Source organism: Strongylocentrotus purpuratus, unplaced genomic scaffold, assembly GCF_000002235.5.
Source record: "Strongylocentrotus purpuratus isolate Spur 01 unplaced genomic scaffold, Spur_5.0 spur5_scaffold_18, whole genome shotgun sequence".
NCBI lineage: Eukaryota > Metazoa > Echinodermata > Echinoidea > Camarodonta > Strongylocentrotidae > Strongylocentrotus > Strongylocentrotus purpuratus.
Window position 1 is genome coordinate 19,278,452 of NW_022145603.1, and position 25,588 is coordinate 19,304,039.

The following is a 25,588-nucleotide window of genomic DNA, read 5'->3' on the forward strand; positions in this document are numbered from 1 at the left end:
ATATCATAGTTGCCAATTTGAAGAACATTATGTGTGATCAATTTAACCCAGAAAAGAAATCTTGTCCTGAAAGGGTTAAAACTTTCATTATTTCATTCTCACTCTGACTCTCATCTCAGAGGATTCAGACACAATTTGAGAGACTGCTTGAAGTCCTCGCACAATTCCCAGAAATCAAATGTCTGCTGAAAGCAAGAAAAATGTTAACTTGAAAATGTCATCTCATATCTTGATACAGAATCTGAAAGGTATGAAGTGAGGAATGAAGCTCTGTACACAAGCAATGCAATTATGAATTCTCTCCTGCACTCTCTCTCTATCTTTCTGTCTCCATCTCTCTCTCTTTCTCTGTCTCAATCTCTCTCTCTTTCTCTCTATCCATTTCTCTCTCTCCATTTCTCTCACTTTCTCTCTCTTTCTTTAATTTCAATTCAATTTCAATTTCAATTCAATTCAATTCAATTCAATTATGTCTCCATCTCATTCTCCCTCTCCCTCTCACTCTCTCTCACTCTGTCTCTCTCTCTCTGACTCTCCCTCCCTCGATCCTCTCATACAAAAGTACCACCCTTTCCAAGTACATCTATTTATATTTTATTAAACCATCCATCACCTCAGCAAATGTTCATTTGTTTCTTGAGAAGCAGGCTACTTTAGGAGCTAACTCTTCAGATGAAGCCATTGAAAAACCCATTCAGACCAGGAAAAACTCATCGCATTGCTACGTACGAAAGTGATGAGTGTTTTACTTCAATTGAAGGCCAGGTAGAAGCGCTATCAAAACGCCAACCTCAAACAAAATAAAGGGTCAAATACCCGATCAGACTAGACAAGACTCATTGCGTTGCTACGTACATGGACGAAAAGCGACGAGTGTTTTATTCCCTTTGATGGCAATGTAAAGCGCTTTCAAAACGCCAACCTGAAAACCAAATAAAGGGTCATCTACTTCTCTTCCATCATTCCCAATTGCCACCTTAGCATAAGAAACGAAATAAATATATGCAGGTGGCAAAAACGGACGATTCAAATGCAATCAGCAGAGATGGGAAAGCTGGCACTAGAGTACAGCGTCCAGGGTTCTGCGAAGACGAAGAAGGCAATTTATCAAGCGAAGGCCACGAAGGGATTCTCGCTGGCAACACAACGAGATAATTTGACTTTGTTTTGTTGAGGAGGTGAATAGGAGAAAGCACAGCGGAGAAACCAACCGAGGCCTGTTTTCATCGGCTCGAGATTGCCGAATAGCCCGCTATTTCTGATTTGGGAAAATAATCCTGAAGTTACAAATCGCGTCCTCATCAGCTCGAGACTCAACCTCGAAACTTGAGCTTGAGAAATTATCTCAAGAGATTTTGCTCAGCGTTCGCTCATATAGTGCAAGCCTTTTGGCTGGTGAAGACGCACAGGACAAATAGCGATATATTTTGCAAACTAGTCCAAGATATCTTGGGATGATTATCTAGACCAAATATCCCGCTCATTGCAACTGATGAAGACGCAAATTAACTGGATAATTTGCGATCAGGTTAGTTAAAATAGCGGGATATTTGGCAATCTCGAGCTGATGAAAATAGGCCTAGAGAAAACACAGAATGTGAGAGCTTGATACTTTGTGTCTTTCCGGTGCTTTCGTTTAAATATTCATGTTTCCACATTGTAAGTAAATTGGAGCGATCAACAAGTTACTAACTATAGAACCATGATGGAGCGGGTCGTACATTATCATGCATAGCCCCAGGTGATTTTGACACCGCTGTAAAACACACTGTGACAGAAAGATAAATGTATCTTGAATCTGTCATGCTCAGAAACAGGAGAGAGAAAGAAATGGTATGGGATAGGGAGAGAGAAAGAGAGAGAGAGAGAGAGAGAGAGGGGGTGGAGGAGACAGGAAGATAGATGCATCTTGAATCTATCATGCTCAGAAACAGGAAAGTGATAGAAGAGAGATGGAGGGAGAGGGGGAGGGGTCGAAAAGAGCTTTGGAGAGAGAGGGGGAGAGAGGGAAGAGACGAAGAGAAAGGAAGAGAGAGGAAGAGAAGGAAAGAAAGAGAGAGAGAGAGAGAGAGAGGGAGAGAGAGAGGGTAGAGAAGACAGGAAGATAGATGCATCTTGAATCTATCATGATCAGTAACAGGAAAGTGATAGAAGAGAGATGGAGGGAGAGAGAGAGTGGGGTCGAAAAGAGCATGGGAGAGAGAGGGGGAGAGAGGGAAGAGAGAGGAAGAGCGAAAGAGAAATGGGTAGAGAGAGAGAGATAGTAAGAGAGTGAGAGATAGAGAGAGAGAGAGAGAGAGAGTGAGCAAGGGGGACCGGAGAGGGAAAGAGAAAATAATAAATAAAAATAACAAAAATAATCGAAACAAGGTTCAATAATCAATATTTTTGGATAAAGATACAATTTTGGGGTAAAGTGAGGAGGTGGGAAAAGAATGAATCGAAATTTTAGATCAAAATAAATTTGGTGAAAGAAAAGAACATAGCATTTCAGCCTCTCCAATGTGACAAAGATTCCAAGACAGGAAAAGAGAAGGGAAATTGATGAAATCAGAATAAAAAAATCAGATGAAATATGTAGAGCACATACAAGGAAAATGAAAACTGAAAGTACTGGTTCAATTACGGAAAGCCTCATCGCAACAACAACAAAAGAATATGGTAATGAAGAGGAGCGAAACGGAAAGCAAGAGTGAAACAGACAAGAAGAGGAAAGAAATAGAAAGTAAGAAAAGAGACTGACAGAGAGAAGAGAGGAGAAGAATGAATAATCGAAAGAATGAGCCTCGGCCATCTCCTTATTCAAGTCTTTAATATCAAACCCTTCAAAGAGCTGAAAATGTGCTGGTAATCCAACACAAGAGGCTCTCGGCATCGAGGAACGAATTTCATTCGCAGGAAAAAGGCTTTTTGCCGCGTAGTATTGCTTTGGAATGAAATCGATGCAGGTCTGAAGCTCTTCAAAACCAAGGTCTAAGCAGGCAACATAAAAAGCTGTTCAGTCTTTTATACGAGCCGCAATTCTTGCAGATATCTTTTGTCGAAGATTAGCGCAGTCTATGACTTGACATTTAATGTTCGTCAAATACCCTTCTTCGAGCGCTCTCTTGTTGGATGTTCATATCTAAGAATTTGCATCATTTCCAAAGCTTCAAACACAGAGCTTATCGTTTTTAATGGACTTAGAAAAGGAGGAAAATTCTCCACAAACTTCATATTTCAAAAAGATATAAAAACACATTCATTTTAAACTCGAGACAAGCCATTCCGTTCACATACAGTTGTGACCTTATCACACAAACAGTGAAAGTTCCTTGTCTAAATGTCATCATAACGATCTTCAACAGGATTTGCTTTATTTACATGGAGAAGGCATTTGATTTTGACCAACATTTAATGTCATTCACGACACATATTGTACATTCTTCATAATACAGAAACGTTTGACTTCATGGTAATGTAGGGATAGACGTTTGTATTCTTCTAAAATTGTTTAAAATAACAAAATCAAATGTACCTGTTCACTGTTCCTGTGGAAACAAGATGCAAATAATACTTATTTCTTCCCTTGAGTATTATACAGTATATATTTGCTACAGCAATCTATATGTATATCATGATAATTTGATTTTCGTGATTTATATCATTTCTTCATTTAGCTTGTCAAGACAAGTAGCTTATAATCAAATTACTCAGGAGTGAAACTGTCAACTGGCTATCATATGTTGGATTAATTCATTGTCAAAGGAGTGTAAAGTGTTCTTGTTTACATGTAGCTTTAATTATATTAATCAAATTATTCAGGAGTGAAACTGTCAAGTGGCTATCACATTTTGGATTAATGAATTTTCACAGGAGTGTCAAGTGTTATTGTTGCAAGTTTTGCTTATTACCACACTCCTAGAATGGGGAATAAAATAGTTTTTATGAATTTTTTCAATTTGTTTAAAAAGAATCTGAATAACCATGGACTGCTGACGATGGTAGTGGTGGTAGTAATAACACATCAGGACCATTATTTGGTCAATGGTTATGGCCACCAAAAAAACAACCCAAAACAACTTAATTATAACTTATGTTTTACACAGCACAATGAACAGAAGCATGATGCCATTTCTGGCTGCTTATGTGAATGTGAATATTAACATGCATTAGACTTTCGTTTCATACTCGAGTTAGTCAAGTTTTCCAATTTATCGGTCTGAAAACCTGATCGACTCTGCATTTGAATTTCCAAGAACTCTTGAGATGCAGAATAGAATCTATATCCGCTTGCTACATCCAATTCCACTCTCGGTATCATATGCTATGTGTATGTCTTTTAAACAGCCTGAGGCCATAAACAGTACCTTGTCAGACACTTTCACACAAAACATAAAACTGTTTATTTAAAGCACCACTGCACTATAGCTACTTGCGCCCTCTATATAGCAAACAATGCCTAATCGGTGCCTGTTGGTCCCCCATGATCCCCTTTTTTCTTATGTTAATTGAGAGCTGATTTGATGAGATAACCACCTGTTAGTGACCTTGCAGGGAGGTCTAATTCCCCTGGCCAAGCTAGCGCAGACAGGCTTTAAAAAAAAACAGAAAAAGGAAACTCAGTTTGTGACTGACAAAATAAAGCCCAGAGTCTGTAATTTGGCGAACTCCAGAAACAAAGGCCCTTTCACATACACTTATGATAAATAATACAGAAATATGAAATGCACTTTTCTTCTATAAAAAGGCATTTTGCTCTAACAGGTCTTTTTTAAAGACAGCTTTATTACAATATGTGAACGAGGCCGATTTCTGTCATCTGCAAGTTTCAATCTTCAATTCCAGGGGTCCCTTACACTCAACAAGATCACTACTTCCCTAATGTACAATGTACATACATTGGCCCTCTTTCGGGAGACTGCTTATTATTTGGACGTCAATTTGGTTGCCCTGGCAACGGGCCTAATGGATGGGCTATTTTCTTTGCATTTTCCAGGCAAAATTTCCATCAAATCAAGAAGGAAGCCCAACAGTATGGTAGAGATAAGACCCGTTTACACTGAAAGAAAATTTGAACACTCGTATTACTCTAGCGATTATCTCGGTATAACCGGCTGGCATAAGCCTAGTTTACCGTTATTTTAGACAGCCAATCAGCGCTCGTTATATTCGCGCCTTGCTCCTTTTAGTTTCCATTTATATTGATTGATTTCGGCTTTTTGTTTCATTCTTGCGTTTTAATCTGATGAGTGCAAGTCAAAAGGCTTTAGTATGGCTATTTTCAATGTTATTCTCGGAAAGAAAATTGAAAACCATCGTGTTTTCGTAGCTCTACTATTGAAAATACTGAAAAAACCCAACTGTTGGTGTTTGCTTGCCATCAAAATATTCAGATTTTTGACGATTATAGTCTTGAGCGATTGTTGCTGCTACTGTGATACTGTGAAGAAGGAGAGTCACATTACGAGCAAAAAACCTCAAATAATTCCATTGTTTTAAGTGAGACAATAACACTGCAAAAGCAGGCAAAAGACAAAAAAAAAATCTATAGAGGTGGGTTGTTTAATAGTAGTTGTTGTTTTCATTGGGGGTGTTGTTGTTCTGGTTATTTGTCATGTTTATGGGTACATGTATACACATGTACAATGTAGTTACCCAGTAACTTCTGATGAAACTACTGACTGAGAAAAACCCAGGGTTTTAGTTCGCTGTCTAAATGCCCCTTACAGGTAACGTGTCTATCAACAAGTATTAAATAGATGGTAATTGTATGGAAAGAGAAGCTCATCTACATTTTCATGATTTCTAGATTTGCTTGCCTAAGATTTGATTTCACAGAGCAACACAACCGACCTACTTTCACCGACCCTCGACCCAGTTTTCACAAGATTTTTGTTACTTTACTTGAGCTTGAATAACATCTCCGGTTCTTACAGAAAAAGCTTGAAATGCAAATTGTATGCTACCCCAGCCTGTGCTACCCCGTTTCTTATCGGCAAGAGCAGACTAAAGAGATTTACTAGGCACCTACAGGTAGTACCGGTATTTTCTTTCATCCTTTAAATAGATGATTGGTACTACAAAATCAAGGAATAACATTGGAGACGCACGATTTTCGCTTTGCAATCATAACAGTAAACAGAAAATTGACAGTACAGAGAGAAAACCAAAACAGACAACATTTAAATAGAAACATAAAGGAACAACAATAGCTACCTGTAGGTTTTTAAAATCAGTGGTATACTATTACCACTAGTTTCTTGTTATTTTTGACAGCCATTTAGAGCCTGCTATTTTCAAACACTTGGTTCCTACAATTTCTGTTTGAAATTGTCAGACTTTAGCTTCTGTTCATTATTGTAGTTTTACTCTTCATTTTAAAGCTCATATCTTCTTCTTTTTTCCATAATTCATTGACTTCATTCTTATCTAAATTAAGCTGAGCTGCATTTGTTCTCTGCTCCGGGCCTCTAGTCTATTTCTTTTGCTGGACTCATTATAAACACAAGTCCTAAGAGAGTGAATTTCTTCTTCTCTGCATTATTAAAGTGAGTACATTCTCTGTTTAATAATTAATACCTTATATTTCTTTTGCTTGACTCATTATATATGAATTATTTATGTGAATGGGGTCTTAATTGTTTGACCATGCTACATGTACACACTCCATGGGACCATTATTATTTTAAAAAGAGAGTGAATATTGCTTCTCTGCATTATTAAAGCGACTACATTCTCTGTTCCCTTATAAATCTTTTGCTGGACTCATTATAAATGAATTATTGATGTGAATGGGGTCTTAATTGTTTGACCATGCTATCACACACACACTCCATGGGACCAGTTGATTGATCGCTCGGCTATTAGTTTAATGTTAATCAAAGTGAGTACATTCTCTGTTTAATAGTTAATAACGTATATTTCTTTTGCTGGACTCATAATAAATGAATTATTTATGTGAATGGGGTCTTAATTGTTTGACCATGCTATCATACACACACTCCATGGGACCAGTTGATTGATCGCTCAGCTATTAGGAGAGAAAAACAGCACAGAAGATAGCTCCAAAATCGCTGCTTGGTAACAAACACACTCAACACTGCACTACTTTTTTTTTAAATATTGGATGCTCAATTACTCCTCATTTTTGTCATAACAAATTGGGAAAGAGGCATATCTATAGGGGATCCAGAATAACTATTAAAAGAATTTAAAAAGACAGAACCATTTGGTAAATTTCCCCGTAGAAATATACTTATTTATATTCTCATTTGAAAAGGAAAAGCAGAATTCCATAATCCATGTACATGAATGTATCGTACAAACTTACAAACCTACATGTAGATATTCTGCATAAAAAGTTTATGTAATCCTAAGAACTGGCCCTGTCGCTCGATCTCAACCGCTTTCCAAAAGAAATTAATCAATTGAAGAAAAGAATTACTTGTCTGTATACATTATTATTGCAATAAATCACACAGCTCATGATTCGTAGATGATCAATTGATCTAGATATTTCATGCTTCGCAGATCTTAATCTGTCAAGATGAATATATTTCCCAAACATTAGACGATGTAGGCCGAACAGGATTTAAAAGCATTTGTGTGAGTTCAGAATCTTGAAGATTTTAGCACAGCCATGTGAAGAATATATTTCCTGATATCATGTAACATAGCCAACTGCATTTTGCTCTCAACCAAAATGGACCAAAAATGCACAGCCTTTTATCACTTGAGCCTAAATGACAATTTCTAAATGTCATAAAATATCATCACTCCGTTTATTTTGTGTTTTCTCTTGAAATGACTATGGCTTAATCTGAAAGGTAATTGACTCATGTGGTTTACAAGTCATTGAAAAATAAAACAAAGGGGCAGGGAAAAATTACGCTCTGGAAAGCTAAAAATGAACTCTGGTTAAAAGAAGGAAAAAGGAAAAAGGACAATATAAAAAGAACTGTGACAAAACTGTGCCATGGCAATACCAAATCCAAAGACAACTTGTGTGAAAAGAATGGCATCTTTTACACAGGTACAAAACGTGTACATGTATGTACATTTTTAAACAGAAATTGTCCCAGTTGCCCAACTCATTTTTCTCAGATGAACAAGAGCCCTAACTGTAAAACAGTGATCATTTCCTGATACATGTACATGTATGTATAATGTATAAATACAGAGTTGGTAAACGATACAAAAGGCAATGATGAAATGAGCGTATCGCAATGTATCATTCGTCATGTCTTGTTTACAGAAATGCCTCACTGATAGAGATTGGTACAATAATGAACGGGCGAGGTTTCTTTGTTTATTTTGGGTGTCCATGCCGCGGTTTGTTTGCTCAAATACCAATTAAATGAATTTCGATAGATAGAAAAGTGCAGTTTAAAGACCTAGGGTGGATTGATCATATCAAAGCAATGTACCCATTAACTGATTTGAAGATCACTTCAGTCGTGTAAATTACATTCTAAAATAAGTACAGCAGTTTCATATTCTATTACTAAATACTTGTATGAATATGTACAGTGTATGTGATGATTTCCATAATCATCTTCATTATCATCATCATCATAATCGTCGTTGTCGTCATCATCATCTATCACCATGACCATCACCATCATCACCAAAATTATCATCAACACCATCATCATCATCACCATCATCATCATCACCATCATCATCATCACCAATCATAATCACCATCATCATCATCACCATCATCATCATCATCATCATCACCAATCATAATCACCATCATCATCACTAATCATAATCACCATCATCATCATCATCACCATCATCATCATCACCATAATTATCATCATCAACACCATCATCATCATCACCAATCATCATCACCATCATCATCATCACCATCATCATCATCAACATAATTATCATCAACACCATCATCATCATCATATATCACAATCATATACATCCTGGTAAAATATTATCAAATATAAATATGATGGCACTATAACACTGCCCAAGCCTGTAGACTAAAATACACAGACGAGCACCTCACATGAACGTGCAACATACAGTGTACAGTACACATACATTTTAATAAATTTATGTCATATCCGAAGATAAACACAATCTCAAAACGGGCAATGAACTGAACTGCCTACGAAAACAACCAGATAAGAGATACCAGACGTAAACCTAAACCGCGGTCGCCGTGTCACCATAGGCCTGCCATCATCAGACCGAAGTTGCAAAATAACCCTACCTGTACAGTGTACTTGGCACTGACACTAATCCAAACTCTCTCATTCTTTCTATTTTTCTTGTGCGCCTCGGAATAGAATTGTCTAGAAAGACGGTGCTATATAAATGCCTATTATTATTATTATTATTTTCAGACTCGGGTATTTTCCCGAAGCTCGAAACTATGTCTTCACCAGACCGATACGCCCATCACAAACTACAAATGTAGCTCGGACGGGCGCAAAATAGTTAGCTATTTCCCAAATAGTGGGCTATTTTGGAAACAAGACCAAGATTTCTCTGACATTTTCTCGACCAAATAGCCCTCTATTCGCAACTGCGGGCTGATGGAGACGCAAATTAGCTGGCTAATTTGAAATCGGGCTAGTTTAAAACAGCAGGTTATTCTGCAACTTCGGTCTGATGAAAACGGGCCTCATTTGAATTTGTGATGCTGGGACCAATCATGCCTAAGATCAAGAGGAGATTGCCACAAATTACGGCGGACCGTCGGTCCCGGCTGAAATCCAATTTGGGCTTGATATATTCCGCTTTCTCTGTGAAGTGGATCTCATCGGGACGAGTCTCGACAACAGACCCAGGTCTGGGTAATTCTTTTTTTAGGGGGAGGCATGTTTGATATTATAATCCAAGTGATAGATTTGTGCAGAGTGAATTGAATATTCATTCCAACCGCTGATCAATTCTTTATCCAGAGTGGGTGGACCCTTCCATGGTTTGTTTGTCTGTCTGTTCATGTGTTTGTTTATTTGTTTGTTTGTCTGTCTGTTCATGTGTTTGTTTATTTGTTTGTTTGTCTATCTGTTCATGTGTTTGTTTATTTGTTTGTTTGTCTGTCTGTTCATGTGTTTGTTTATTTGTTTGTTTGTCTGTCTGTTCATGTGTTTGTTTATTTGTTTATTTTCTGTCTGTTCATGTGTTTGTTTATTTGTTTGTTTGTCTGTCTGTTCATGTGTTTGTTTATTTGCTTGTTTTCTGTTATCTGTCTCTGATGCTTTTAAAAAAGTACAGTATTCGTTCAAAAATTTTACATAAATGCTTGAGACAAATACATGTATTGCCACAAAAATACCATTGCTAAATTTTATTCTTACAGCACTTTCAATTTGTCCATGAAAATACAATTTATAAGGAAAGGTATGCTCTGCTTCAATTGTTGAATGTGTTGAAAATACAAATTTAGAATGATTTAAAAGAATGGCAATTGAGGGAAATTCTATGTGTAATGTTGTATCATGTGATGAAACAAAACAGAAAAGAAAAATTTAATATTTGCATAGCCTGAGAGCCCTCTAAATATTTCCAACAAAATACAATGTCTATAGGAAGCTATGTTATGCTTAAATATTTCAACAAGTTGCAATTACACATACAAATTGAGAAGGATTTAAAAGAAAGGTAACAAGGGAAATTCTAATGTAAAATATGTGATGAAACAAAACAGAAAGGAAAAGAAAATATCTGTATAGCCCAAAAGCCCTTTGAATATTTCAACAAGTTGCAACTACATGTACACAAACAAATTTAGATGGATTTAAAAGAAAGGTAAATGATGAAAGTTCTGATGTTTATCATGTGATGAAACAAAACAGAAAAGAAAAAGAAAATATGTGTATAGCCTGTAAGCCCTTTGAATACAATTACTTCAGCAAGTTGCAACTACATTTGTTTATATACAAATTAAGAAGGATTTAAAAGAAAGGTAAACGAGGGAAAATGTAATGTTTTGCATGTGATGAAACGAAACAGAAAATAAAAGACAATGTATAGCCGTAGAGAATACACGCAGCATACATGTAGAAAAGGTAGTGCAATGATGTGACAAATTGATTGGAAGAGGCAAGGGTATAGGGCAGGCAGGCAATCCATACATTAATTCTTGGAGCCTGTAGATAAGTGCATCTACTTGTTATGCAGTGCGCGTAGCACTCAGCGAGGCCTTCGTCAAACATTGCCAATTTGCTAGCTTTATTTAATCCAGTTTTAGCTATGACAAGAGTCTACAAGAGTTGAAGCACCTCCATCGCTTTCTTGATTTCTTAACCACTGTAAATTACATGTACATATACATGTACATGTGTCGCGTACTACACATACACATGCCCCTGTCCCCAAAGCCGAAGATTAACATTTCTTTAAATATTTCATTTTCAATTCATTTCAATTCATTTATTTATTCAAGCAACGAAATAAGTTACATCAAACATTTAGCAGAACACAATGATGGCTTGGTGACCCCAGAGAAAGCAGGGCTTATAAAAAGGACCACCAAATTGAAATACATAAAAAGATCAACAATACATGTACATGTACTTACAAAAAAATCACCATTGAATATTAATAAAAGCAAGGAAAAAAGAGAAGTACACTTCTTGCAGCAGCAGCAAAAACTATATCCTTGTATTTCTTCTCGAATCTGGATATATCCTTTATACCTAACAATATTGCAAAACTAGATAATTCCACATACATGTACCTGAAATGTTTGTACATTTTTAAAGTGGTTACAATTTGTGGAAGTTTTTTAAGCTACAAAAATAGGTTTAACCACAATGGTGATACACAAAAACACTGAATTTTGGTCATCCATTATTGTTTCTTGCGTTGAAAATTGTTGTAATTCATTACAAATTGAAAGAATTTTCAGTTTAACAGCCTGACGGAGGGTACACTCAACAATTTTTAGTTCAAATTGAAATTTTTAGAAATGTGCATAAATTCATTTTTATCTGTGGGAAATATTAAAGCAAAAAATGGCTCAAATGTTTGTTCTGAAGACTTGACAATGTTTGTGTTTATTGCTTGCTACTTTCCTTTAGCAAGACATTAATCTACATGTACATTTGCCACTCTCCACCCAGGTGAAGTAAATGGGTACCTGGTAGGAAGAAATTCCTTGAAATGCTTTTTAGCGCCTTACATGGCAGCTCAGCAGCCTCAGCTACAGCTGGGGTAATAATATGATTTCTTGTATTAAGCACGGAAGAGTATATTCATGTACTAGCTGTGCTATATAAATTGGCCTCCATGTATTATTATACAGAGAAGACCCCTAAAAGGAAATACCACCTTTTAATATCGCAAATTGCCATTTGATTTTATACATCCAACCTAAAGCAGAAGGATTTTCAAAATAAATTACAATCATCAAAGTAATGCAAAGAGCACTCTAAAAGATTGATGTCAATATCAATCAGGCCCTGGGAATTTATTTCAAACTCGACACGGAATATTCACCTCCAGGAAACGAAAAATCGCCTGAAACTGTGTCATTTGTAAATTGATTACCAAAACACGAGAAGTATGTCGCGTGTCTGTTCTTTTCATGAACACAAAGTGGACAATATTTCTGTTCAAAGTGGTTAGATCAGCATAAATGTACGAGTGTTCGGAATGATAATCCTAGATAAAAATTGATGGCTTAACAGAATACGCCTCTTCACATGAATTTAGAGAGAAATCATTATTTGAAAGCCAGCAAATTAATGTAAATGTCAGTCTGATGTATTTCTATAATCCCTGTTTCCATTACAGGGAATTTGCTTTTTTGTAAGTTTTTAGAGCTTAGACAACTCTCCAGTCTCCAGAAAGATTATTGTACATTTCTTCTTTTCTTTCTTCCTTGTCTTTTCCTCCTCTTTCTCCTCCTCTTTCTCCTCCTCTTTCTTCTCCTCTTCTTCTCATTTCTTACATCTTCTTTTTCTCTTGTTCTTATCATTAACATCAATCATATATTTATAGTTGTTATTATTATTGTTAATATTATTATTATTATTATCCTTTATATCTTATTGTCATTATTATATTTATTATTATCATCATTATCATTTAAATAAAAAATAAAAAAATTGTTATTATCATTATAATTATTATCATTTGTAATATTATGATTATCATCATCCTTATTTTTATCATCATCACCATCATCTTCATCACCATCATCATCACAATCACCATCACCATCATGATCATCATCATCATCATCATCATCAGCAGCATCATCGCCACCCCCACCACCACCACCACAACCACCACCATCATCATCACAATCACCATCACCATCACCGTCACCATCACCATCACCATCACCATCACCATCATCATCACCACCATCATCACCACCATCATCATCATCATCACCACCACAACCACCACCATCATCATCACAATCACCATCACCATCACCATCACCATCACCATCACCATCATCATCATCATCACCATCACCACCACAACCACCACCATCATCATCATCATCATCATCATCATCATCACCACCACCACCACCATCATCGCCACCATCATCAAAATCATTATTCCTTTTCTTCTTTTTTTCTATCCTTTCTCTATAATTTTACATTATTTTCCCCACTGCATCAAACCATCCCCTTTTCTCCTAGACTAGAGCAATTATTGAGATGGGAGTGTTGTGAGGAAGACGTTCTCAAGCTTGTAGCACATGACCTGAATCTTCAAATGTTCTACTCCTGTTATCTCTCACTCCGGGCCTCTAGAGGCGGTGACAAGTCATGTCCAGGGTGCTTTGCACTTCTAGCAACCGCGTACAATTCAGTACAAATCAGCAAAGGGTTTGTTTTCAAGAGAAGGTCGAGTATTGGACCTCTGGGGAGAACGGTGAATTTTCTCACATCCAATTGAAATAAAACTCTTATATCAATGTAAAGCTAAATAATTTTTTTAATATTTTCCCTTGCAATATTGCAAAAATACAAATTGGAACACCCCTCCAAGTATCGGGTCAATAGGGGTCAAATTGGACTAATAATTTCAATTTATTAATAATTAGCATTATTCATAATTCAACAGCTTGGATAAGATGTGAATTTACATGTAGGTAAAATGTTGATAAATTTGGCTATGCATACATACTGCATTTGAAAAAAACACACATTATTGTTGTTTTTTTAATCCAAAATGTTTTCCTCAAAGAATTAGAAATTTGTTATTAAAGGTAAAAGAAATATCAATCACTTTCAATAAAACAATATGTAGTCTATTCATCCCGCAGTACAAAAGTAAATGTATCAACTAGCCTAACACATGTAAGGCATATTATGTAAATGGTAATAATAATTGTAGATTCAAATTTCAATTTCCCCTTTAACAAAATGGGACAAGGGGAATTTAGATCCATAGATCCATACAGCATACATGTTTGTCACAAAACATAATTAATGTCCACACACAGCCCTAGCCAGATTATCGGCCCATAGTCGGATTATCATGGAAATCCAAAATAAAGCTACCATACATCAAAATTGTCGACGAAGCCGTCTGCGAACGTTCGCGGAAAACATACCCGGTAAACTTCTCTGACATTTACTGGAGGTGCAGCTGAAGCTATTTCTGAAATCAAAGCTGACATGCCCCTCGGGGTAAGGGGGGAAGGAAGGAGTAAAACGGTAAAACAAACGTGATTGCAAGAAGGCAAAACGTTGAGATTGTTTGTGTCACAGTAATTGCTGTTTTCTTGCATCGATGTGTAAAGAGAAAATTTCCAGCACGAGCTGGATTTTTTTGTTGCCTGGATGGATTGTGTGAGGCTTTCTTTCTCTTTGGCTCAGTCTCTTTTTCTCTTTTGTTAAGGCCATAAAAGGAATAGTTTTTAAGATTGTGTATCTCTGGACAAATAGTGAAGGGAAAACTATAAACTACTCTTGTCCAAGTCATTAGAGATTTCATTGCTTGTTTTGAATGTACAATACATGTCGGATAACAAGTTACGGTACCAAAATATTCATAAGGCATGTCTTCACTATCTCGAGATTGCCAAATATCCAGCTATTTGAACTATCCCGATCGCAAACTATCCTGCTAGTTTGCGTCTTCATTAGACCGAAGTAGCAAATTAGTTGCTTAGTTGGTCGGGATAATATCCCAAGATATCTCGGTCTAGTTTGCAAAATTTCCCACTATTTCTGAACTAGCAGGATAGTTTGCGACCGTCTTCATTAGACCGAACAACAGAGTCAAATATCCCGATCCCATCATGCACAACGATTTCCGGTTTTCCGTGTTTACTAGTTGTACATGTACTAGCGCGCGCACATGCGATCTATACCGCCCAGCGCGCTAGTACAACTAGTAAACATGGGAAACTGGAAATCGTTGTGCATGATGGGATTGGGATATTTGACTCTGTAATTCGGTCTAATGAAGACGGTCGCAAACTATCCCGCTAGTTCGGAAATAGTGGGATATTTTGCAAACTAGACCGAGATATCTTGGGATATTATCCCGACCAACTATCCAGCTAATTTGCTACTCCGGTATAATGAAGACGCAAACTAGCAGGATAGTTTGCGATCGGGATAGTTCAAATAGCTGGATATTTGGTAATCTCGAGATAGTGGAGACGGGCCTATAGTCGAGTGGTTTAAATAATTGACTGTTAATGCGAAGGTCGTGGGTTCAAAACCTGGCGTGACACTAGTGTACTTTGGCAAATGAAAATGTTATCCTGCTTTCCCACACCATAACCAGTCTTTACAGGGGATGTCCACCCTGATATGTAGTTGGTTATTGCTCTTAAACTTGCACTGACCTATTTCTCTCATTTGTCTGCTTCTATCAAAACAAACTACTGTACATGTAAATATCAGAGTGGACTTTTCCTTTAAGACAACAAGAATAGGAAGCACAAAATCAAGAAAAAGAAGAAGTGTGACAAACTCCCTCTAATACCTGATCCTAAAACTAACAACACTCTGCAACCTACTAATGATCTGCATACACTGTACATGCACATGCAGAATGTACAACTTGAAATGCAATTAAAGCAAAAATGAGAACAAATGTGACTATATCCCCTGAATGCTCCATAGTCAATACAGACACTTTGCAATCAAATAATGATTTGCACCTCATGGAAACCATGTGCACTGTAAACACACATTACTAGTCAAAGTTCAATGCAATCATGAAACAGCCGACGATCTTTACGCCACTTCCCGACACGGAGCAGCTGGGGTCCCACAATTAGGAGCGCTCTCACCCTCCTCGGCGGCGGCGGTGCTCTCTCATCAGGCCCGTCTACATCAGCTCGAGATTGCCAAATATCCCGCTAATTGAACTATCCCGATCGCAAATTATCCAGTTAATTTGCGTCTTCATCAACCCGAAGTTGCATTAGCTGGATATTTGGTCTAGATAATCATCCCAAGGTATCTTGGGCTAGTTTGCAAAATATCACGCTATTTGTCCGGTGCGACTTCACCAGCCGAAAGACGCGCAGCTGAGCAAAACATCTTGAGCTAATTTCTCGAGCTCGAGTTTCATCTCGAGCTGATGAAGACGTGATTTGTAACTTCAGGATTATTTCCCAAATCAGAAACAACAGGCTATTTGGCAATCTTGAGATGATGAAGACAGGCCTCATTGATGCTCTCGGCAGATCAATGGCCGAGTCGTGTCCCGCTTGACGACGGTGCCGCGTGACGCTAACACCATTCCGCTCTCCCACGAGAGACGGGTTTTTAATCATTGCATCCGTCTCATTTCCTTCCAAATATTGCCCATTCGGAGCCAGAAGGGCGTTATTAAACTCATATACTTTCACACAGAGTTAATGTCGTTCTGGCTCTCTTCTGACTATAGAATTACAAACACGATGTACGTTGTTGTCTTGACTTCTGTGGAAGTACATTAAAGGTGCAGTTCAAGTCACCAGCAGGTGATAATGAAATAGGCTCAAATAGGTATTTCCAATGCTAGATACATGTAAACCGACAGTGAGAGTTCAAAGTTCAAAGTTCAAAGTTCAAAGGAAGGGTCATCTTGTGCATTCAAAGACATGATAGGTAATTTAATCGTCAGGTTATTTATTTACCACTCCCATGCCTCCCTGTTCCATAAGTTTTTCTGGGTAAATTTACAAAAGACACCAGTATGGATGAATACAGATAGAAAGTGTATCAAAGACAATAACAAAATAATTTTTTAGGAGAAATGGAAACTTTGGGGGGAGGGGGGGAGGGGGTGGGGTTTGGTTTGTTACATCTTTCTAATTCTTGCTCAGATGGATTAGAACATGACAAATTTCACATATCCTTTAAATTTGAACTTATTTATTCAAAATCCAGTCTTGGGTGAACCATCAGACATGAGGCTGCTTTAACTTGTATCCATGTGGCACATTTGACAAATGGACGTTTTATTACGATAAATAGTAGTTTTACTCCTCCCCTTTCGCTTGTCTATAGATACCAGTCTATTTTCCTTCCCAGACAATTACTCAAGTCAGAAAGAAGACAGATCATGTAAATATTGGAAGAGTTTTAGCAAGTCCGCCGGTTTGGAGGGGAGTGTAAATATACACCCAGCCCCATCTTCATCAGCAGTCACTACAAGACGTGACTAAAATGCGAAAGAATGTGCACTACTTGGTTCATAGACAGTATCCAGAGGTGATAGTGAGAGTTTGAAGAAAAAAGGTTTTAGTGAGAGTTTTGTTTGAAAAGGCTTGCGCGAGGCGTTCAAGCAAGTCAGGACAAGACGGCACTGAGTCCTCACCCCCCTAATTTTAAACCGGATTTACATCGATATCATGGACTATCTATCTTTGGAGTTGAAAAAATCCAAAATAATCAGGAAATCATCAGGATTGGGATTATCATAGGAAAGATGGCAAAGACTTCCAAAAAAATTAAGTTGAGGCAATTTCAAAAATAACAATAACAACAACAACAAAAATCTGAATAATAATTATGCTAAAGAATAATAATACAAGGCCAACAAATGTACAACTTGGAGGGCTTCTGGGACATTCACAAGAGCTCCCGATGAGAAATTGTCTGAAGCCAAAGTGTACAGTGTACATGTACATGTACTCAAAATGTTCATTCGAAAACAACCTCACTGTTCTTTTATAAGGATGAAACGTTGAACTGCATGTACAGTGTTGTAGATGGGTGTGTCACTTTTATAAACAGCATGATTAACTTTCCAGCATCAAATCGTGCAGTTTCTGACGTAAAACAAAACAATTGAGTCTAGTCCTTTCAAAGCAAACTGAATACTGGGTGTCATACCCCTTCAATAACATGCACATGGACGATCATTCTATACTGCCCTTTCACAAAAAACAGCAAAACTGACATTTTAGTGTTTCTGAGATATAGGAAGAAACATGCATTTCAATTTGCTATTAAAGTGTTTTAATGTTTTTATTTAGTGTTGACTTATCAAAATAGGTAATTATAGTATTTTTAAACCCTAAATTTTAGTTTAACATGTGTAACTTGATGTACTGACTGAGTCACCCACACTAAATAACTCAATTTTGCAAAAAGGTCAGTTACATGTATGCTGTTTTTTCATGTAAGGGCAGTATATACGGTAGGCGTCTCATGTTATCTTCATGGAATAAAAACCATCTTCTTTGAAAGATAATTTAATGTCATAACAAAAAAATTATAATTTTGATATTTCATGACAAGCCCACATATCCATCCATATCATCTGCTAACAAAACAAAGGCAGAATGATGGCACAATGAAGCAAAACAAATCTGTAATTTCTATGGCAATCCGAGAGCGTCACAGCTGCATTGTATTTGACAGGTAAGGTGGAATAATGCATGTTGCGTATGCATGAAATGTCGCTTGCCCCACTTCCAAACATGCCTGTACATTTAATGAGGAGATACTGGCAACTCTCTCTCATCAGGCTTGTCTTCACTAGCTCGAGATTGCCAAATATCCCACTATTTGAACTATCCCGATCTCAAACTATCCAGCTAATTTGCGTTTTCATCAGCCCGAAGTTGCAATTAGCAGGATATTTGGTCGAGAAGTTATCTTGTGCTAGTTTGCAAAATATCCCGCCATTTGTCCAGTGCTTCTTCACCAGCCCAAAGACTCGCACTATGCGCGAACGCTGAGCAAAATATCTCGAGCTCAAGTATCGAGCTGATGAAGAAGCGATTTGTACAGTAACTTCGGGCTTATTTCCCAAAACGGAAACAGCAGGATATTTGGCAATCTCGAGATGATGAAGACATACCTTCTCTCTCATCGTCGTGATGCTTGTGTTTCTACAGGCCTCGCTTTTGAAAAATTACTCACACTTTCTGAGCAGTTGCGTCGAGAAATTAAGCGTATGAATCTGAAGAAATCTCTTTTTAATCATTCAATGATGAAGAACCTTTGTTGTTAGTGTTTCTTTTCAGAAAAAACAATCTATCCTTGTCTACTGTTTTCTTCTTCTGCCTGAATATTTTTGTTCTCTCTCTCTCTACGTTTCTCTCTACTTTTCCATCTTTCTCTCTCTCTCATCCTATTTTACTCTATTAATAGTCTTGCTTTTTCCATCTCCTTTAATGTAATTTGTAAATGTACACTTGAGCAGAGTGGGCCCTGTTTCATAAAACTTTCTATCTATAACAAATGCTAAATTTCTATGACAACTTTGCTCTCAGCCAATCAAATGCCATGATTTCAGTAGCTTTTAACAGTCATTGTACCTTGTTATTGATAACAAGTTTAATGAAACAGGGCCATGATTCACTTCATGCTCATGTTCATGCAGGCTGCATCTCTTACCTTTGAATTTTGATCGGATGTTTGCCAGCTCTTTGTTGATTCTCTTGATTTCAGCTTCCTTGCTCTTACCTAAAAAAGAGAAGACAAAAAACACATCAAACGTCAAATTATCTTCATAGCCGTTCAATGTCACCGTGAACTGACAATTCAGCTTTGTCTTTTATCCAGAAAAAAGGTACAGTGCAATTAATTATATTGATTTCATTACACATTGACTTCAGCTATCTTGCTCTTACCTGAAAAATGAAGAGGAAAACAAAAACCATCCGATTACCCCCATGGATAGCAATTAAATGTCACCTTTAAATGACATTTTTGCATTCTTTTATCTAGAATATAGCACAATGCAATGAATTACATTGATTTCAATTTCCTTGCTCTAACATCATGTACCTGAAAAAGTGAACACATAAAAACACCAAAAAATCATATCACCTCCATCTAGCAGTTCAGTGCCACCTTCATTGACATTTTTGCATTACATGTACAGTACCTTCTCTATTTTTATCCAGAATAGTTCACAATGCGATAAATAACATGTACATTACATGGGGATTAAGAGCAGAGTGAAAGGGAAAAAATGACTCAATTTGTTCCACTACATTAAGGAATCTATTAAGAATAAATCAATCAAAAATAAATCAATCAAAAATAAACATTGAAGGCTCTAAAATAGTGCTCAATACAGTGAAGAATAATTCAACTCTGTAAAAAAGTCTGTATTGCTAGTTTAGGGTCTTTTTTTCATTTCATGTCCAAATCAATGGCAAATTTTGTTCCATTTTATTTCATCCACATACACTGTAGGTTAAATTTATTCAATATATTGTAGAATTCATTTTTTTTCTTAAATAATCTGAGAATGAAAGATAAGATGGTGAAAATCTTAATGTTCTTGTACAAAACCCTGTGTGTTCACTCTATCGAGTCCTGTACAAAAACTTGATGATCCAATTGCATACTGTATTAATAATCCGTGAAACCTGTCTGCATGTTTATCAGCACATCAAAACACAGTGTTATCAACAAACCTTGGAAAACTGTGAACGAGGTTTTGTCCGCAAAATGTAAAGCCCATCATTTTGAGTCTGGTACATGTACACTGTACAGTAGGTATACAATTCATGATCAATGTGTGCGAGGACGAGACAACAAAAACACACTTTGACACCTTTGAAGGTTATTTACATGTACTAGATAGATCTTGACAAGATAATTGAGTTCAACTGGCAACATCTATTACATGCTTTAGCCGAGTGGTGTATTAAAACTGTCTGACTGATCAGATATTACAAACGGGTGACTTTCTTTTTAACAAAAAAACATGACATTTGTTTGTTTGCTTGTTGTTGTTTTGCCGTGCTTTTTTTCTTCATTGTTGCTGCTTCGTCCATTTGTTTATACTTTTGTTGTTATTTTGTCAGGTTTTGATTCTAGGTTCACCTTTTTTGTCTTTCTTTTTAAATGATCTACATGTAGGGCTTCATTAAAATCTGGGTTTATGTTTCTACAAAGTGTACATTTACTATCCATTTGTGTGGCTTATTTGAGGAGGCTTGATTTTGTTTGTTGAACTTGATTCCTTCTGGGATTGGCTGCAGTAAAGTACATTACAAGTAAGATCTTTTTTGCAACAATTTTCAACTTCATTTTATTTATGGAATATGTTTGTGTGTGTATTTCCAGTGCCTTTTTTTCCTGCTCTACTTATAGTCATTTACTGAGCCAAATCAATCTCCACTCTCATCTCCCATGTATTAAGTGTACTTCCCTGGGTGAAAGAAAGGTCACCTAGTGAAGTTCCAGCTGGTTCATATGAGCTGTGGTAAACAAAGATGGTTTACCACAGGCAACATAGTACTGCATTTCACAACAGTGTGCACTTGTATGTACATGTACAGTACATGTAGCAATTGTTGTGCCCCATTTTCAAATTCTGAAGAACACTGGTTTAGAATAAGTTTGTCATTACTTGACAAAAGCTGAAATGTGTTAAATCTCCTATGGTCGTTACATTATTTGTTCTTTAAATTCAAACTATCATCTCACATTTTTATATCCCCTGTAGCTACATGTACAGTTTGTACACACAGATATGCGAGGACCATTATTGTGCAAAGCTTTAGAATGGCTGCCATCATGACCCACTAGCATAATTAATTTCCGCCAGGTACCCGTTTGCATCACCTGGGTGGAGAGTGGGTAAACATAGATTAATGGATTAATGTATTGCCAAAGGACAGTAGTGCCGAGGTGGGACTCGAACCACGAACCATGTGAGCCACAGTCTGGTGTGCGGTGACTAATCCATGACACCTCCACATACACTGTACATTGTATGTACCCAAGTGTCATTCATTTAGTACACTAAACAAATGTCACAGTTTAAAGGGAGTGTAGCATGGCAAATACTGGTTAATGTGATCTACGACTTCAGTTTTGCGTATGTTGCATGCACATGAATATGCGTTCGCGTCATAGTCGTATTATACCTGATTGGTCCCGAGCCAGGCCATGGGAGACACATACATGTAGTCTCCTCATGCTACACTCCCTTTAAAGCAGTATGAACGAATCATTCAGGGAAACACTTACAATTCCTGATATCTGAGATGAAGACGGCTAGGCCGCGCATCCCGTCCCCTTTCACTGCTGGCATGGCTGTATCCTACTGCTTTTTCGTCTTCGTTCAGAGACAATTCTTTCACCTGGCTTTAATGCAAATAGTGATGCTGTTCGTGGAACAACCCTGCAGAAATGAAAAGAGGAAAATTGATTGTAAAAAGGACAAACATCTATGAATTCACAGGATCTGAAGTCCAGTTGCTACACTTTCTAGTGCTACTGCTGCCTAAAATGTGATTCAGTTGACTTGATTCTGTTAAATAAAATGCAAAGGAAAGACACATTTCAATGCGATTAATAGATCTTTCCTTTACATTTTATTCAACGCTATCAATGGAATCACATTTAAGTTGCTCAGTGCGTAAATACACTAGTCCTCACTTTGTCATCATTCATTGAACTTTTGGATACCCAACCCATAGTATGAAGTATGCGCATTGGATAACCAACACATAGGGTTAAGCTTAAGGTTAAATTTTCAGATTAGGATTAGATTCAGGTAATGTATCTCAAGATTTAGTGTTTGTGGTGTCTTCAGTGGTCAGTCGGTTGTACAACTTCTGCTCCTGGTAAACTCGAAGCATTACAGAGCGAGATTTCCAGAGAATATTACAGACAAAAATCAAAATACTTAAATAGCGATACAATAATAACCTTGGCTCAATATAAAATATGATTTTTATGTGCAGATTCCTCCAGGTGGACTACCGGTATAGTTCATTGGAAGAAGAAAAATTACCCCTTTTGACTTTTAACCATCTACTTTTATTTTCATAACAGTTTTTGTTCTGAATATGATTCACAAACAAAGAATAAAAACCAGACATACAATACTAAAGCCAAAGGAAAGCTTTTCGTCTTGCCATCATATAAGGAAATCGCAAGAATGAACAGAAAGCAGAAATCAGAGAATGATTCAATCTCAAATTTATGAAATACAATCTCCCAAATCAGCTGTGCATCTCTAATGAATTGCGTTAGTAATAATTTGTCACTGTTTATCAGTAGCCGTGCTGGTCTAATGATGATCGTCCGCATAAACGAGGACATCCTCGTAAACGCAGACTGAATGCGTTCTAAAAATTAAGGAACGTCCACATTTTCACGCACATTTTTTTCTTTGGCGCCCTGCAGGTTCCCGATTCCGCGCGCTTGCAATGTAAACAAACGGATTCCGCGTAATTAAATACCCCCCAGTTTATCGTCTTATGTGGATTGTCCGTATTCCTGAGGATTTATCGTTCATTACGTGAAAGTCTCTGTAATAAGTCGATGTGAAATGCATCTAGAAATTCACTGCAGAATCCATTTTTTGCATCACCACCACAGGGATCGGAAATCAGAATCGTCAGTGAAAATGTGGACAATGCGTATTTTGGCGGAAGCCTCTGTCCGCGTTAAAGAAGACGATCCTCGTTTATGCGGATGTTCCTCATTCTCGGACCAGCGCCCCTACTGATGAAACACTGCCCATCAATTCATTTTAATTTTGATTTTGATTTCTGTGATATTGATATTTCTCTCCATCATCATCCACAAGAATCAACCTCAACTTCAAGTCAATCACAAACAAATCAAAGATGCTCAATCATTGCAACTGTGGTAAGGCAACAGCCCAGCCAGGTCCAGGCTAGGCTCTGCCTTTGTATAGCGGACAGCTTACAGCGACGGCCGGTCATCTAGACTCGCCGCGCCGTAGGCGTAGCCTGGCCTGGCCCTAGGCCTAGCCCTCCCACTCTCGCTCCGCTGACCGACTTGGCCGACACCGCAGTCGACCAGTGCAGGCACGGGCAATGGCTCCGTGCGAGAGCAGCGCAGGTGTCATGTTATTCCAATGGGGTGCTAGCGGTGTACACACAGGTAACGTGTGCGGAAGTCCGGTATAGGGCACAAATCCCTCCGTTTTTCAACCACTTCTGAAAAAAAATTCCTCAACAAAGCTCCGGAAAATGAATACTCACAATCTTCAGATGGCTTAAATCACAGTGATCTTGGAATAGAACCACAGACAATGTATTAATCAAGGAGGATAGTCAGGCTGATAAGATGTAGTAAAAACGTTAGATGGCCGCCATTACCCGAAGGGCGGAGCGAAAGATGACGTTACCCGATTTTGTTACTCCGTGAGAATTTCCATTGACTCTGTTGAATCGAAGGGAGCAGCGAAACTATTAACCACTGCCGAAAATCGAGATTGTAGACGTTTTGTGCAAACCTTTTTATCGAGAAGGGTAGTTTTCTCCTGAAACCTTGAAAATATTTCAGGCTTTCAGCAACCGCAATTTCATGAAGAGTAACTGGATGGAATCGGGGGCGGCAAAGCGTCTTCCAAATTGGGTGGGGGGGGGGGGGGGTACAACAACAAAAAAATGACATTGTGATTTACATTATCTGGGATGCTTTTCTCTTCATGTACATGTACATCATAATAAGAAAAATTACATCTTATAACGAGAGGAAAAGCATATTCTCCCGGATATTCTCATAACGGAAGACTGAAAAGGCTGTGATAAATAACATAATCATATCATCAATAAATGCGAGTGAGTGTACATAGCGAGCGAGCTTCGGGGGAAATTGCTCTAGTCGCTTTAAATTATAGGGGCATGTTTATTGATTAGAGGAAAAGGGTACTCTTATCAAAAGGGATAAGACACCTATTAGAAAAGAAAAGAAGCACGTGTCAAAGTACAAAGGCCAAAGGGGCACTTCTTATACCTGAAAATAGGCACTCAACAGCCTGGATGAAAAAGGCACTTATGAGAATGGTAAATTGGCATTTGTCGACGAAAATTGGGCACCCATTAGATTTTGATAGAGGCATTTATAAGAGGTGAAAAGGTGCATTTATGTAAAGGGGATATGTCACTTTTTAAAAAGGAAAAGGGGCATGTCTCATTGTTAAAGGGAAATTATAAGATGTGAAAAGGGACACTTCTCGCACCTGAAAAGGGGCACTGACCAGATCGGAAAGGAAAAGAGAATCATGTGAAAATAAAAGGTGCGTTTATAGATGTTTAAAAGGGGGTGTTATCAAAAGGGGTACGGACACTTCTTACAAGGAAACGTGGCGCTTTTCAAATTGAAAGGAGCATCTCTTAAATTTGAATGTAGGGCACTTATCAAAAGTGAAAAGGGTTCCTCTCGTACCTGAAAAGGGGCACTAACTAGAGATTTAAAAG

General features: G+C 37.5%; 1 protein-coding gene across 4 annotated transcripts in view; it reads right to left on the reverse strand.

Annotated features, from left to right (window-relative positions):
- The window catches only part of LOC592072 (AP-2 complex subunit alpha-2), a 63,594-nt gene extending 39,066 nt beyond the window's left edge, over window positions 1-24,528 (reverse strand). For 3 of the 4 annotated variants that reach the window (XM_030989380.1, XM_030989378.1, XM_030989379.1), the window contains exons 1-3: window positions 24,368-24,527; window positions 22,377-22,530; window positions 19,782-19,850 (exon numbers count right to left, since the gene is read on the reverse strand). In XM_030989380.1, the coding sequence (XP_030845240.1) occupies window positions 19,782-19,850; window positions 22,377-22,440 (133 nt within the window). In that variant the 5' untranslated portion in view covers window positions 22,441-22,530; window positions 24,368-24,527. Of the gene's footprint in view, window positions 1-19,781; window positions 19,851-22,376; window positions 22,531-24,367 lie in introns of all 4 variants that reach the window. The other variant, XM_030989377.1, reaches the window with a different exon arrangement.
- Window positions 24,529-25,588: the final 1,060 nt, after the last annotated feature.